This window comes from Sus scrofa, chromosome 13 (genome assembly GCF_000003025.6).
Source record: "Sus scrofa isolate TJ Tabasco breed Duroc chromosome 13, Sscrofa11.1, whole genome shotgun sequence".
NCBI classification, from domain to species: Eukaryota; Metazoa; Chordata; class Mammalia; order Artiodactyla; family Suidae; genus Sus; species Sus scrofa.
This window is the reverse complement of record NC_010455.5, coordinates 203,236,711-203,253,872: the sequence shown is the minus strand read 5'-3', so window position 1 is coordinate 203,253,872 and position 17,162 is coordinate 203,236,711. Positions and strand designations below refer to the sequence as shown.

Here is a 17,162-nt window from a genome sequence, read left to right as displayed (position 1 = left end):
TTCTGCCGGCTTCCATGCCCTGGGTCCATGGCCTCTGTCACTGAAAAAGGACTTGATGCAGTGGGCCAACAAGGTCAAGTGCTAACCAAAGCAGTGGGGCAACTGACCCCCAGCAGGCTTCTTCACCCACAGACCAGCTTCCCCTTCAATCCTATGGGGTCCCCAGAACCCAGCCGGCCAGGGGGACAACAAATCATCCTTTGAATTAAAGCTAGTTGGAGGGCGTTCCCATCATGGCTCAGAGGAAATGAATCTGACTAGCATCCATGAGGACGCAGGTTCGATCCCTGGCCTTGCTCGGTGGGTTAAGGATCCAGCATTGCCATGAGCTGTGGTGCAGGTTGCAGATGAGACTCTGGATTGGGTGTTGCTGTGGCTGTGGTGTAGGCAGGCAGCTGTAGCTGCAATTAGACCCCTAGCCTGGGAACTTCCACATACCGCAGGCACGGCCCTCAAAAGACCAAAACATGTTTAAAATAAAGCTAGTTGGAGAAATTTCTTTCACTAACCATTAAAAACCTCCCAACCCAAGCGACTTTTTTTTTTCCAACTGTTATTTAAAGATCTACTTCATGTCTTTATTTACTATCAATATCTGAAGAGAGACTGCCACACTCAGGGGGCATCCAGGATGGGTCAGTGCCTGTCGCGACACATCTTTCTACAATCTGTTCTCAGCCTCTTTGCTGAAAACTCCATCCTGTCCTGCTTTCCTTTACCCCATCTTCCTGCTGGAAAAACAGTCGCAGTGCTGGTGAAGGACTTAAGCTTAAGCACAAAGACCTAAAGGCATAAGTTAGTCATGGGGTCAGCTGAATGAGACATAATGTGTTGGTCTAGGCGTGCCAGACCTGTGCAGATGGGCACGCCGTTTGCACAGCATGATATATCCTCTTCCCAAGGGGTTGTTGAGGGGTCGTTAGCAGGATATGCATTAGCAAGAACCGAGGTGCAAACCTAAGCACCTGTGGGGCTGCTGCAGATAGGCACGCCACCATCTGCGGAAGCACAGTGGTGATTCTCCAGATGCTCTGCATAGAGAGCTGACGCCAAGCTTCCTTGATGCTCATGATTGTTAAATGCCTAAAGGTCAGAATAAAAGCTTCATCGGCAACCGGCTATGTGACTTTTAAAATAACTTAAAAAAAACCTATATCCTGCAGTTACAACCCCCTCCTCACTTGCCGGCATCCTCAAGACCACAACAAAAGCAGTGTGGTTTCTTGAGGCGGCGCTCTGGGTCCCTGAGACCTTGAGTCCCCCGGTTCCCATCTTTACTTAAGATACATGTCTCTGTGTCTTGTTTTATGTTAACTTTTTTCCTTAAGTTTCACAGCCCCGGTTCTTCAGCCCCAACCTGCTGAGCTGGTCCTGGCCAATGCCAAGTGACAAGAGATGATGACTTTAACGGCCCTCTTAAAGAAACTAAGTATCTCCTGACCTTACGGCAGTGCTGCCAGCATGGGGAGGAGGGGCCCCAACAGTGATGGACCACAGTCCTTCCAGGCTTACGCTGACCCCTTACTTTTCATCTGGTCTCATGGAAAAGGAACACGGTGTCTCAACTCCTCTTTGAGACCCCACGTCCGCTGGGGCTACGGCAGAGAAATGACTTCAAGCCCAATCACCACGTATACGTCATGTCACCAGGGGTCCCCACATTTGTTCTTTTAAGACACTGGATACAGGATGTGAGTGCTGTAGCTTTTTTGTTGTTCGGTTTGGTTTGTTTAGGGCCACACCTGCGGCATATGGAAGTTCCCAGGCTAGGGGCTGAATCCGAGCTGCAGCCACCAGCCCACACCACAGGCACAGGAATGCGGGATCCAAGCCACATCTGAGAGCTACGCTGCAGCTCACGGCAACAGTGGATCCTTAGCCTTCTGAGCGAGGCCAGGGATCGAACCCACCTCCTCATAGACACTACGTTGGGTTCTCAACCCGCTGAGCCACGACAGGAACTCCTGCCACTGCTCTTTTTACTTTTATCATCTCCTGATTAAAGGCTCCCACCCAGCAGCTCCACCACCTTTGAATCCTGGTGGTTGGAATCACAGGCCCACCCTGTGGCTCATGCAGCCAAGCTCCGGCTCAATTCCCACGCACAGCCTCATTCATTTGTTCAGAAAAAAACAACGGGTCATTGCGAGAGGCATCGCATGCCCAGTCCACAGAGGAGAGAGACAACACACCTATGCCAGACAGCACCATGTCTGGTAGTGATGCTCCCTATAAAGCAAATAGAAAAGCGTGAGGGAACAAGGGCAGGATGGCAGGGAAGGCCACAGAGGGGGGGCTGGGACCCCCCCACATTCACAGTAAAGACCCCAGAAGGTGACTATATTTGGAGGTGGGGGGGCGGGGACCTTTAAGGTCAAGGGAGGGCTTAGGGCCCTAATCCAAGACAGCAGGTGTCCTGAGAAGAAGAGGACACAGGAGAAGACCGCTGTGGACGCACCAAGAGGGTTCAGAAGGAAACAACGCTGCCAACCCCTCGCTCTAGGACGTTCAGCCTCTGGAACTGAGAGCAAGTAATAGGTCTCTGTGGTTGAAGCCTCCAGGTCTGCGGCATCCTGTCAGGGCAGCCCGAGCAGGCCAGCACCCACGGAGAGGGGGCACCTCACTCAGAGCCAGCGGCGATGGCGAGGAAGGGGTGCGGTCCGAGGTCTCAGGCGTGGCGACCTCGGCCGGCTGGCACGGCTCGGGGAGGAAGTGGCACCGGCCACGGAGACAGGAAGAGGCAGGTGAGAGGAAACGCAGCAGAGCAGGTGGAGGCCCGGAGTGGGGGCCATGGGGGCGGGGCGATGGGGAGTGGGGAGAGGTGAAGGGGGAGGCCGGGTTCGGCGGTGTCAGATGGCACCGAGGGCTGCAGCCGCACACAGGTGCTGGCAGCTGTAAGGCAAAGGGGCCGCCGTAGGAATGGTCGTGCCGTGTCAGGTGGGGGGAAAATGGGAGCGGAGGATGGGCGGCGGGAAGGCTGTTCTTGGGAGAAGTCTTACTATTAAGGGCGAACAGAGAAAGGGGACGGTGCTGGAAAGGAGGCAAGCCTAGAAAGTTGTCTTTGAGTGGGACGTGAGCATCCGGTGTGGCGGGAATGTTCCAGAAAGGAGGAGGTGATGGGCGCTGCCGTCGGAGGAAGAGGCAGTGGTGGGAGTGGAGTCTGTGGGGGGAAGTGGGGTGGGTGGGTGGGGGGCAGGACGGGCCTTTGAGGGCACCAGGGACAGCCTCCACGTTGTCGTGGCAGGGAGGGCAAGGCCGGCTGGCAGGTCACCCATCCTTTGAAGACATTCCTTTTCTGTGTCTCCAGGCATCCACTGCCCCTTAAACGCACCGCCGTCGGACCCGCCAGCTTCCTTTCACGTCTAAGATGGGCTGAGAATGCCACCTGCCAGGAGCATCGGTGGACAGTGACTTGCAGGTGCAAAGTACGGCAGGCGTCATGGCCAATACACACTCAAGTCAAAGAAAAGAAACAGATCTGGGACATGGAGAGCACACTTGTGGTCGCGGGGTGGGGGGGGGGGAGTGGGGTGGACGGGGAGGTTGGGTTGATAGATGCAAACTTACGTTTAGAATGGATAAGCAATGAGGTCCTACTGTCCAGCACAAGGAACTCTATGTAATCTCTTGGGGTAGACCATGATGGAAGATGATAAAAGAGTGTGTGTGTGTGTGTGTGTGTGTGTGAGACAGGGTCCCTGTGCTGTACAGCAGAGATTGATACAACCCTGAATCAACCATACTCTACTTTAAAAATGATAGGAAAATAACAAAAAAATAAAGCACAACAGTTTCAATCATTTTATTTCCATGCAAATGAGACTTTGCGAGATCAAGGATCCCAGCTCTACCTCAGAGGTGAGTTCCCATGAAGATTCAAAAGGTACAGTCACCTCCATTCACAAGATTTGATTTCTTAAATGTCAAAGGTAGCTTTTTAAAAATATAAATATACCTGAGAGAAAGAAAATTCCAACGGTGTCTCCCTGATACTACCCAGGGCTTACGATTTCTGACAGGGTGGCTCACCAATTGCCACTCACCCAGGCTCTGCCCTCTAAAGACCCTACAGGAGTGAGGGCTCCATTGGTTTGCTTCCCAAATCCAAGAAAAACAAGAAACCCCCATCTCTCACAGAGACAAGCCTGTCAAGGCTGATCAACAGATTTTTTCTAAACACATAAATCAAAGTCGAATTTTAAAAAATAGTTTCTCCAAACAAAATAAATATAGAAAACATCCATGTGGGGGGGGGGAAATTGTCCAGTTCAGACTCTACATTGCTGGCTTTTCGGGAAGAGGCCAAGTTTATCATATCTATCTACAACTTAGAATGAACCAAGTTAGGTGTATTATACTACTGTAATAATTTAATTTTCATCAAAGATAAATATCATATTAATAAATCATAAATAAATACATAGCCTACTCCCAAATATGATAACATAACAATCAGGTAAATTGCTCTCGGGTACAAGGAGACATTTTTCCAATATCTTTCAGTAGTGTATAGATTTACTTTTATTTCTGGTCTTTTGGGATGAAAGGAAATTGACCACAAAGTGTCCTCAGTTGACCTTAAGTAATTTCCAGTCGCGCTGGACTTTTCTTAATGTCTTATTTGATCGAGTGGAAAATAAATCCATTCCCCTCCATCTGATATTTTCCAAAGCAGAATTTAACTAAGCCTATCACTACTCCTTCAGTTCCTCTCTTTGTCTGGGGACTGAAGGACTGAGCCCGAGAAGACTTCGCATTGACTTCCCAGGAGCACGTGTGGCAGGAGGTCTGAGCCAGGCTGGGTAACGGCCACCCTGGCCACCAAAACTCTGCCTGCTTCAGGTGTGGGCTCCTTCAACTGGAGAACAGAGGTGGCAGGACAAACAGACAAGGCACAATAATATGACCCCCCCCCCAAAACCACATGGGGCTAAGGAATTCATTTTTCTACTTATATTTAAGATTGATTTAAGTCAGATAAGAAAGGAATTGGGTATTTCAAATTAATTAAGAACTAATTTGGAGGTCTGTCCCTCTCCCAGTCGCAGGCACTAGGACGTACCCCTGATGCCTTGTCCCCTTGCCCACCCAGCCTTCATGTATCTTTGCCCTAGTCGGGGGGCGGAAGGGGGTGGCTTCACTGCTCAGGTTGGGGACCACTTTGGGAGCAAAGGGTCCATTCCTCATAGTCTTACTTGAAAAGCAGGAGAATGGAGGAACCTCTGCTTCTAAATAGCACAAATCCTTCCTCCATCAAGTTCCAGAAAACGGAAGCACGTTTCACATCCCAGACACATAACTGAGAGTTTATTTCTCACACATCTCAGCACAAGCTCACATTAGGCAGAACCAACAGAAATAAAAGATAAGTGGCAATAACAACCTGTAAAAGAGGCTTCTGGAACTGGTATTTGAAGGGACCTGCAGTTCACCCCTCTCTCTGCTCTGGCCCACCCTTTGGCCTGATACCTCACCCGGCAGCTACTTGGAAACCCTGGAAAGTCATCTCCCCTATACCACACATGTTCTAATGCCCAGCCAAGGAACTCGACCCAGTCTCTTGGGATAGGACATAATGGAAGGTGATATGAGAAAAAAATCATATATATATACATGACTGGATTACTTTTTGTAGAGCAGAAATTGGCACAGCTTTGTAAATCAACTGAATTTTAATAAAAAATCATTCAAATCCCTATTAAAAAAAAAAAAAAAAAGAATCTTTTCCCCACCAAGCACAGGCCAGGCGCCAGGACAGAGGGAAGAGAAGCCTGGGAGAAGCTGACAATCGCCTGGGAAATTCTAATGCCAGTCCCAAGAGGACAAATGCTAAAAACGAATTTTTTTTTTTTTTATGGCCATATCCAAGGTGTGTGGAAGTTTCTTAGCCGGGGACGGAACCCAAGCCACAGGTGCAACCTACACCACAGCTGTGGCAACGGCATATCCTTTAACCCACTGCCTCAGGCTGGGGATGAAACCTGTGCCTCCACAACAACCCAAGCCAATGCCTTTGGATTCTTAAGCAACTGCAATGCAGCAGGAACTCCTAAAAATGAATTCTTTAAAAAAAAAAAAAAGTGAGAAAACAAATACTTCCAAATGAGAAGCATGGAGAAACAGGTAAACAGCTCATCTATTTTTAAAATGAGGAGGCATAGCAGCTGCCCTATGAAAGCAGGCTTGTCAATTATTTAATGTCTCATTGAGCCGTAGACTCTCAGAGTGCAGAGCCCAGGAGAACCACCCAGGCCTGGCCTTTTCCCTTTAGCCAGTGTACCAGGGCTAAGTGGCACAGAGCACGCTAAACAGGAGTATGGGCACAGCCCTTGCTTTTGAGAAAGACATCCATGTTCGACAGGCTGTTTGATCTCTCTCACTTCCTTTCACCTTTTCTAAATATCCTCCCTGAAAGGTGGAGTTCAGGAAAACTGTGAACAAGGCGACTGCAGACCATTCTTGCAGCCTGTGTTTCCACTACACCCAGAGTGACATGTGGCATATACCTGCTATGTAATAGGTGACAAGTGAGACCTCTGGGGCTCCACACTGTCACCCCAATGGCTGAGAATGCTGGGGGCTCCTGCTGTCTACATCCCACGGAAGCAAGCATCACCTCGCTCTTCTTAGTGCCCTTCACACTGGGGTAAGACAGACAACTTACAGAAACAGGCTGCGCCTGAATATTGTGCCTCTGTTTAGAGCCTCGGATCATACTTTCTCTCTCTCTCTCTCTCCCTCTCTCTCTCTCTCTCTCTCTCTCTCTCTCTCTCACACACACACACACACACACACACACACACACACAGGCTGATAGAAGCCAATGCCTGGAGTGTTGAACCCACACTCTTCTGAGGGACGGCTAGTTTTGCAAGGGCTTCGGGTGAAGAGAAGGTGGAAAGTGGGCTGGACTGAAGGGGGTCCCTGTTCTGAAGCCAGACACTTGTTGAAGCCGTCAGATGGAGACTTGAAAGAACTCAAGAAAGGGCAGGCCTAGACAGGACAGACCGGAGGACCCAGCTAAACGGGAAGTCCCTGGGGACATCACAGATGACAAAGGGACAAGTTCCAGAAGGCCAACTAGGACCGGGAAGGGGCAGACAGAGATGCTGTCAACACTTGGGAAAGAGGCGGTGGCAAGTGAAAAAAGAGAAGATGGCAGACCCCTTGGGTGGGGCCAGCGCTGAGCTTCCGGTGAGACTCAGGGTGCTCTGCTGTCCTGCGGCATCATGGGAGCACTGGCCAACCCCACCCTGGTGAAGGGTGGGGCCCTGAAGGCCAAGAGGAGGGGCCTCTGTCACATCTGAGCCTCCCTGGCAAGTCAGTGAGTCACTCTGAACCTCCGTTTTCTCAGCTCAAAGTCAGGGCATCGATTATAAGAATAGCTGCTGTAAGGGATCAAGGACTCAGCAGGTGCAGGAATGGTTTACCATGTCTGTCGACAGAGAAGGCACTGAGCAAAGGCTTCCTCTGTCAGCTGTCAAGAGAACAGGTGCCCCGTTCATCTTTGTGATGCTGTGTGTCTTCCCAGCTAGAGCTCTGTTTGCAGAATCCCCGGCCATGACCCTCAGCTTGACCCTCATTCCCGACATCCTGTAAAAAGCACTGAGCATATTTGTCCAGGGAATGAATCAGTAGGAGCGTCAACAGCTGGCATGAGCTTTCGGATGCTGCATGCTGATCCCGGAGAGGATGCTCATGGAGGAACTTGGCAAAGTCACTCCATTTTCCTGAGCCTTGGTTTTCTCGTCTAGAAAAGGAGGCTGCTTTTTTATTTTATTTTATTTTATTTTATTTTTTTGTCTTTTCTAGGGCTGCATCCTCGGCAGAGGAAGGGTCCCAGGCTAGGGGGTCTAATCAGAGCTGTAGTTGTCAGCCTATGCCACAGCCACAGCAACGGAGGATCCGAGCCACGTCTGCGACCTACACCACAGCTGACGGCTGAGGCTGTTTTTTTAAACTGCAGATAACGTCTAAGGCCCCTCCAGCTCTGTTTTTCACCAGTTCAGGTTGTCTACCTTCTGAATTAACTGAGTCCAGAGACGCTGTGCTCTGCAATTTTGAAGAATGCAGTGGACACAAGAACTTCTTCAAGAGTGCCGGGGAAGGGGTTCCTGTCATGGCTCAGTGGTTAATGAATCTGACTAGGAACCATGAGGTTGCAGGTTCGATCTCTGACCTCGCTCAGTGGGTTAAGGATCCGGCGTTGCTGTGAGCTGTGGTGTAGGTCGAAGACACGGCTCGGATCCCATGTTGCTGTGGCTCTGGTGTAGGCCGGCGTCTACAGCTCCGATTAGACCCTGAGCCTGGGAACCCCCATATGCCACAGGTGTGGCCCTAGAAAAGGCAAAAAGACATTAAAAAAAAAAGAGTGCCAGGGAAGATTACAAGGAGAGAAAAGGGCAAGAACTGAAACACAGTCTTGTAAAGAGTACCCCAAAAGTCTCTGGGTGAGCCCACAGATCATTATAAAATGCCAGTATAGTATGTGCCAAAATTCACCACCCTAAAATTGACTATTATCAGAAGCACCCACGTGGAGTTCCCATTGTGCCTCAGCAGTAATGGACCCAACTAGCATCTATGAGGATGTGGGTCTGACCTCTACCCTCACCCAGTGGGTGAAGGATTTGGCATTGCTGTGAGCTGTGGTGTAGGTCGAAGACGCAGCTCATATCTGGTGTTGCCGTGACTATGGTGTAGGCTGGAAGCTGTAGCTCCAATTCCACCCCTCGCCTGGAAATTTCCATATGCCACAGGTACAGCCCTAAAAAGACAAAATAATAATAATAATAATAAACTAGAGGACAGGTTGGAAGGCAGCCTGATCGGATCAGTGAGACCAGTTAGGAACCTGCTCTCTGAGATCACCTGAACCAAGATGGCAGCCTGGACTGAGGCTACAGTGATGGACGTGGAAAGAAGAGGCCAAACCCACAGGAATCAGCACCCATCAGGCATGGCAGGGCCAAAGCCAGGCCGAGGAAAGTCACATAACTGAATGGGCAGATGGACAGTGACAACACTTTCTGCGACCAGAAACTCTGGGGGGAAGGCCAGGCGTGGTTTTAGCCGCGTGCCTTTAGCTGTGCACACGCGGGGTGGCCAGCGGGCAGGTGCCGCTCGGGCAGCGGACTTGAGATGTGGAAACTCAAGCACAGGAGGCCTGCAGGTTTTGTTGGCTTGGGTTTCTTCCTCTCTCCCTTTCCACGGAGTGCTGTGTGGCTACAAGAGTGTGTTTTAAGACAAATGGGGATTAAGTATATTTAGTTTAAAAACAAAGAAGGTGGCTGTACAGCACCATGGGAGTAGCATCAGGCTGAGGGTCAGAGGCCCCTCTGAGCCCAGAGCTGATGCTCAAACTCTGCAACTCTTGGTTTCACATATAAACTAAAGAGATGGGACCAGAGCTCTAAGGCCTCTGTACGCACGGAAGCACAGCAAGCCTACCCTCATCCGAAACTGTCTTTTCACCTTTCATTCCAATTTCGTCATCTTTATTATTATTTTTTTTTTCTTTTTTGGTCACCCCACAGCATATGGAGTTTCAGGGCCAGGGATCCAATCCTGAGCCGCAGCTGCGGCAACATGGGATCCTTAACCCACTGTGCTGGGCCGGGGATCAAACCTGCATGCCATCGCTCCCAAGACACCGCTGATCCTGTGGGATCAGTTCCCACAGTGGGAACTCCGGTGTCATCCTCTTTAGAAATGAGGACTGTGGCCCGGGGCCTGACCCACCTTGACAGGAGGAAAAATGGAGCCAGAGGATCCTGAGGCTTTCGGGGCAGTGAGGACCCTGTGTGCCTGGGATCAGGGGGATCCCGTCAGAGAAGGTGGTTAACCTCGGAGCATAACAAGAAGTAGGGATGGACCCAAATAGATGCTTCTAAGAATAGAATTGGAGGGGAGTTCCCACGGTGACTCAGCAGGTAGTGAAACCCACGAATATTCAAGAGGATGTGGGTTTGATCCTTAGCCTTGCTCAGTGGGCTAAGGATCCATCGTTGCTGTGAGCTGCAGTGTGGGTCGTAGATGTAGCTCAGATCCCACATTGCTTTGGCTGTGGTGTAGCCCAGCAGCTGCTGCTCCAATTTGACCTCTAACCTGGGAACTTGCATATGCCACAGGTACGGCCCTAGAAAAATTAAAAATTAAAAAAAAAAGAATATAATTGGAGAAAGACATTACAGGATAGGGAAAGCGTTCAATGACTGGGCTGTGGGAAGGGCAGGCGAGAGGGTTAGGATCATTCAATTAGACCCATGGACAAAATGCCATCTCTGAAAAGTGGCTGTGATATTAGGATTTCCACCCAAATGACTGATGGGACTCATTATACCAATCTCTGAGATTGGACAGCAAGGCCACCACTTTCAGCAATTAAATAAAAGGCAGGTGCTGCAGTCTGTAAAAAGTTCTGCCATTTGCTGTCATATTCGAGGGGTTTATTCCATACCATTGTATGCGTAGTTTCTTAGTTTGACGAAGATACAGGCAATTACACTTGGCTCTTCTGTTACCAGACATCGTCCTTGAAATCTATGCAACAGACTTATCAGCAAAGCTGCCTCCTAAACCAAGGCCAGGTTTTCAGCAACTAAATCCCTTCAGTGGGGTCAAAACAGCCTCAGAAGGTGACACCCTTCCTGGGTGACCAAGGACCACCCACATTCCTTGCACTTGGGCAGCCCAGATCCTGGGGCACCAGCAGTGGCCCCGAAGTTCAGAATTCACCTGCACAGCTGCCGCTGCTTTGTAGGTCTAGTTTTTAAAAATAACCTCAGGGAGTTCCCGTCGTGGCGCAGTGGTTAACGAATCCGACTAGGAACCATGAGGTTTCGGGTTCGGTCCCTGCCCTTGCTCAGTGGGTTGACGATCCGGCGTTGCTGTGAGCTGTGGTGTAGGTTGCAGACGCGGCTCGGATCCCGCGTTGCTGTGGCTCTGGCGTAGGCCGGTGGCTACAGCCCCGATTAGACCCCTAGCCTGGGAACCTCTATATGCCGCAGGAGTGGCCCAAGAAATAGCAAAAAGACAAAAAATAAAAATAACCTCAAATGTTGGTGTAGTGTGGTTTTGAGTGTCTGAAGCATGTGCCTTATGTAGTTACTTAGATACAGAAGACAGCGGAACTGATGTTATTTTAATAATCCCAGGTAGATTTCCTGACACCTGGGTTTATTGCTGTCATTCCCGCAGCACGAAAAGGCGGATACAGTTGAAGAAAAGAGGTGAATTTCTATAATCATGAAAACAGAGGAAGGAGGTTGTAGAGGAGCTAAGGCTGGCTGGTGGGGGCTGGGGACATCACAGGGCTTTATCCACTTCTGAGTGTAGGTGTTTCTCCATTCTAGCAAAAGGGGACATGTGGTCAAGTAGGGCCGCCATATAGCATTTCGAGGCTTCCAGGTCCCAGGTTTTCCAGTAAACACAGGATGTCAGCACCCCATTCACAGACTCATAGAGGAACTCTATGTTGGAACCATAATGTTGGGTACGTTCTAGAAATCCTTCACCCCTCAGTTGAGGCTCATCTCTTTCCCTCAAAACCTCCTTCTAAAGGTCATTTCACTGCCATTCAACCCATATCTTTGAGCAGCGACTCTGTGCCAGGAACTGTGCCAAGAGTCCGAGGTTCCTCAGTGAAGAAAACCAGGACCCTTTCCTGCACAAAGCTTTCGTTCAAGTGGGATGAACTGTAAACAATACACAAAACAGAAATATTATAATAAATAGATATTGTCTACTCTGCTAGAAGTGGATGAGTGCGATGGGAAAAACATAACCAGGCAGTGGGGGCCCACTGGGTGGGGTGAGCTGCATTTTCCATAGCAGGTGATCAGGGTGTGTCTCCTTAAGGAGACAACTGAGAGCATCCTGGTGCTCTAGTGTTTAGGACGCGGCATTTTCACCTCTGCAGCCCAGGCTCAGTCCCTGGTCTGGGAACGGAGATCCCACACGTTGCTGCTGCATGTTGCAGCCAACAAAAAAGAAAAAAAGGAGCTAATTGACCAAAGATGTGAAGGAGGCCAGGAACTGGGCCCTGAGACTGCCCTGGGAAAGGGTGACCTTGGCAGAAGGAACAGCCTGTGCAAAGGCCCTGAGGAGGCCGGGTGTGCCTGGGATGTTCCAGGAAGAGCAAGGAAGCCAGTGCAGCAGGATCATATGGCCTTTCAGGGAGGCCAGCGAGAGCGCGGGGAGGCGTGAAGGGATGTCAGGGAATCAGAGGCAGACAGGGATATTGAAGATGTGGCTTTTCCTCGGAGGTGGGATGCCACCAGAGGGTTCAGAGCAAGGAAGGGGGATGCTCTGTCTGTGTTTTCAAAAGGGCAGTCTGGATGCTGCGTGGGAACAGACCAAGGGAGGTAGTGATGGAGGCCCGGAGACCAGGTGGAAGCTACGGCAGGAACGCAGGTGCGAGGTGATGGGGGCTTGGATGGGGGCCGCAGCGCAGGTGGGAGGAAGCGTTCGGCTTCCGGATACAAATGGAAGGCAGAGCCAGTGGGCTCTCCAGACACAGTGGCTGAGAGAGCAGGTACAGATGGCTCCAGAGTGTCTGACCTGAGCCACTGAAGGGTGGAGCGGCCATTCCCCAGGGGGCTGAGGCTGCAGGTGGCTTAGATTCCGGGGGGGAGGGGGGCAGGGTTCATCACCAGTTTACTTTTGGATTCGCTCACCCCGGGACGTCAAGGAGGCCATGAAATCTATGATACCGAGGAGCAAGAGAGAGTTCTGGGCTGGAGACCAATGGGCATCCTAAGGACCAGAGAGGGTATTTTAAACCGAGGGGCTGGACGAGACCCCCCGAGGACAGCCAGGGATGTAGGAGGTGGAGGCTGAGCACCAGGCACCCCAGAGGAGGCAGAGCCAAGAGGTGGAACAAGCAAAGAAGTGGCCAGTGAGCGGGAGACCCGAGAGCATCAAGTGTCCTGGAGGCAAGCGGGCGAGGCCAGCTGTTGGGACAGCAAGATGAGACGGGAGACCAGACCACAGACCCAGCATCACAGATCAGCAGCGGCCTCGGTAAGAACCATCGGACGGAGTCAGGCTTTCGAGTCTGATGAGAAGGGGCTTTGGGATAGAACAGGAGACACATTTCAGAGAACAAATATGGAAAACTCTCCTGTGGGGCTGAACAGCAAAGGAAGCGGAAGTTGGGTGTGAACGGAAGGGGTTTTCACGATGCTTTGGAAGATAGGGAACTTGGGTACGCAGGGGCACGTGTGGGCCCGGCTGGCAGAGGGGACATGGCAGCGAGGGTGGGTGTGAGGCCCAGGCGGGAGTCTTGCTCTTGAGGAGCTCAGAGGAGCTGGCAATCAAGCCCCAAAGTGGAGGGGCTGGTGCTCCGGAGCCCCGGTTTCTGCAGTCCAGCAGAGGTGGTGGAGACTGGAGGGGGGGCATGCGTGGTGGGAAAACTGAGGAAGGGCCAGGCACGCAGCCCGAGCCCAGGCAGAGGGCACCTGCCTCCATCTGTACACGGATTGCAACCCTCTGGCCAGCTGATGGCCCGGGGGGCACAGTGCTGGGTGTGACCACACGGCCCAGTGCCCCCAAGAGCTTTGGTTCACTTCCTGTTTCTGCTGCTTTTCAGTTATGTGAGCTCGAGCGCGTTGCCACACCCCTCTGCCTCTGTGTCCTCATCTGGAAAGCAGGGACGTCGGCAGCCACCTCCCCGAGGAGTGGTTGTGAGCCCTGAAGGGTGTAACACCTGTAAAGCCCTTATCTCAGGGCCTGGCAAATAGCATCTGCCATCAGCATCACTTCCTCTGGATGCCCCACCAGCCTGGCTCCCCTCCAGTCCCATTTTAAAACTCAGGTTGGGGAGTTCCTATTGTGGCTCAGGGGGTTAAGAACCCAACTAGTGGAGTTCCCGTTGTGGCTCAGTGGAAACAAACCTGACTAGTATCCATGAGGACATAGGTTCGATCCCTGGCCTCACTCAGTGGATTAAGGATCTGGCATTGCCAAGAGCTGTGGTGTAGGTTGCAGATGAGGCTCAGATCTGGCATTGCTGTGGCTGTGGTGTAGGCCAGCAGCTGCAGCTCCCATTTGACCCCTAGCCTGGGAACCTCCATAGGCCGTGAGTGTGGCCCTAAAAAGACCAAAAAAAAACCCAGCTAGTAACCATGAGGATGCAGGTTCAATCCCTGGCTTTACTCGGTGGGTTAAGGATCCACTGTTGCCTCAAACTGCGGTGTAGGTTTCAGGTGTGGCTTGGATTCCGTGTTGCCATGGCTGTGGTCTAGGCCGGCAGCTGTAGCTCCAACCCCTGGCCCAGAAACTTCCATATGCTGTAGGTGCGGCCCTAAAAAGAAAAAAAGAAAAAAGGAAACTCCAGGTTGGGTGTTATTGGAAAAGCACCGCTTTGCCTCCTGACTCAGGCTAGCACGGCTCCTTACTCTTACACACCGGCAAGGCGGCAGCATGGAACACGGCCTCCACTGACACCTGCATATTCCTCAGTACACAAACCCGGGTGTGAGGTCCTGGGCAACCTCGGGGGCTCTCTGAACTTCATTTTCATCCTATGCCGAGGCAGGACCAAACGAGCTCTAAGGCCCCTTCTCAAGTTCTACGGTCACAGGAAAATGTTTCCCTAGAGAAAGAAAGATCTTCATTTAGATAAAGAAATAGAACGGAGGGAGGGGAGTTGGCAGAGTCACGAACCTGACTCGTATCCATGAGGACGCAGGTTCGATCCCTGGCCTCACTCAGTAGGTTAAGGATCCTGCATTGCTGTGGCTGTGAAGACCCTTAGCCTGAGAACTTCCATATGTAGCAGGTGCAGCCATAAAAATACAAAAAGAAAAAGAGAGAGAGAGAGAGAGAACACAGAGGTTGTAGTGGAACCAAGCCCATGCTCATGGGCCCCTAGGGCCAAGGGCTATGGTGGATGCTGAGAAAACCAGATCCTGAGTCAGCCACACTTACCCACCCAGCCCGATGGCCACATACATAGACACACACACCAGATAAGGGGAACAGCTAAGCCCAGACCCAGGCATAGTGCCAGACAAGCTCCTTCACCCTCACAACCCACTGTTATCTCCAGAATCAGAGACAGCCCATTCTACAAGTCCAAGGGACCAGCCCTGGCAAAATCTGGGCTTCCCCAAACAAGTTCAGTGCCTGATTTTCCCACCTGAGAAGGTGGCTTTTCTGAACATGACCCAGCACATTCAGAGCAGCCAGGATACGAAAACATATCCGCCAAGAAGCAGCTCCACCCAGATACAAGAAATGCTGTGCAAAAGAGAACGCCAGGCCTCTTTCTGCAATTTACCATTGTCATGGCCATCCTGCAGCAAACCTCTTCCCGAGGCCAGGCAGGAGCTTTGGCCAATGTTTGTAGCTTACGCAGCCGCCTGAGGTCTTGGCTTTGGCTGGTAAAGTATAAGGTAAGAGCTGAGCATCCTGATCGGAAGCAAGATGGCTTTGCGTGTGACAGTGGCTCTCCCGGCAAAGACCCTTGCAGAGAAGGGCCCCACTTCCCTTAATCCTGCAGAACAGGCTCTTCCAAACCTCCAGGGGAAGAATATCGAAGGTTCAACTCCACCGTACAGAACTCAGCTGTCCCAGGGCCATCGGAGAAAGTCAAAGAAGCTGAGCTGAGATCGGGCTCAGGAATTGGACCCAGGGAGACCCTCCTTGACCAGAAGTCCCTTCAGCGCTGTGTCCCGGGGCTTCTTGGGAGGGTCTTGACTTAAATTCACCTGAATTCCCAGACAAGCTCCCAGCAGCCTTCACAGATGCAGCCTTGCGCCCAGCAGCCCTCTGGTTTGCGCTTGGAGACCTGAAGAGCAGACGCAGGGCAGGTGAAGCAAACAGACGGGGGTGCCACAGGTGGCTGGCAGGACACGCTGTGCTGCTCTTGGGGTCCCACGCTCAGCAGAGTGGCCAACTCTGTACAGCGAGTCAAGCTTCACAGTGATTTCTGAGCCAAATCTATAAACCTGATTTCTGTCCAGAGCCGAGTGTTTCTTGGGGTGCAGCCACTGCAGGAATATCTCCAGGGACGTGTTTGTGGCGAGCTGAGTGCCAAGCGGCTAGCAAGGTCTCAGGCCAGCCAGACCCATCACCATCTGGAGGTGGATGTGGGGGATGCATTCATTCACCCCAGACTCAGCACTGGAAAGCAGAGGAATGGGACTGGAGGAGGAGGAGAGGATTCTAGGAAGGGACAGACAGACACCAGCAGCCAGGCCTTCCTTCCTCAGAGCCCCGCTCCCCACAGCCCTCTTCCAGGGAGGCAGCCGGAGGGGCGCACTGGGGCGGGGGCTTCTCATCCTGGCTCCAGTGTCTGCTGGCTGAATCTCGGGACAGCTCCTGGTACCTCTCTCAGTGGCCCGGTCTTTGCGTGTGAGATGGGGTCGGTAACATCCACCGCTTTGTCCGGATGCCGACCCCCGAGATGAAGAGACACAGGTGCAGGCAGCTCCCGCGCTAGTGCAACAGTGGAGGTGCTCAAGAGACACGATCTTAGGGCTTTGGGGCACCAGGTGGCCATCATCTGCAGGGGCATTCGCGTTTAGACTGGGAAGCCTTCAAACTATCACCCTCCCTCTTCTTCCGCCTCCTCCTTCCTCGCTCCCTCCCCACCCCCCGAGGCGCCTCGGCAATGCCCTCGAAGATCTTTTGGACGCCACCGCGGTGGGCTGTCGGGCATGTGTCCAGCTGTGCCTTTGGGCCCCGCTCAGGCCTCCGGACACTCTGCCTCCAAGGAACCTTCCAGAGCCTGCCAGTAGTTCAGGAGGTCTTGAGGCTTGACGTGGTGGGAAGCAACGATCCTCCGGTAGCGGCAGATGGTGAAGGGCAGCCCGTCGGGGAAGAACGTCTGCTTGGAGTGCAGTTCCTCCAGTTTGATTTGCAGTTTTTCCAGGCAGAGCCCCACAAAGACATCTTCCAGTTTAATGAACGGGACGCTCTCGGCCACACCGTACACCTGCCCTGCCACGTCACTGGAGAAGACATAGCCGGTGCCCGAGCAAAAGGGCGGGTACTTCTCCCACGGGTACTCGTACTTACTGACAAACCACTTGTTGTACCTCCTCCTGATGGGATACTCGTTCAGCTTCAGGAAGCCCGTGAAAAACCGCGTCGTTCGGTTCTTGGCCAGGAGCAGGTCCGTCAGATAGTAGATATTGACAAACATGTCGGAGTCC

General features: G+C 52.0%; 1 protein-coding gene across 1 annotated transcript in view; it reads right to left on the bottom strand.

Moving 5' to 3' along the window:
• B3GALT5 (beta-1,3-galactosyltransferase 5) overlaps nucleotides 3,788–17,162 on the bottom strand; it is a 41,733-nt gene continuing 28,358 nt past the window's right edge. Inside the window, 1 exon segment of the mRNA XM_021070992.1 lies at nucleotides 3,788–17,161. Within this exon segment, the coding sequence (XP_020926651.1) occupies nucleotides 16,694–17,161 (468 nt within the window). The 3' untranslated portion in view covers nucleotides 3,788–16,693.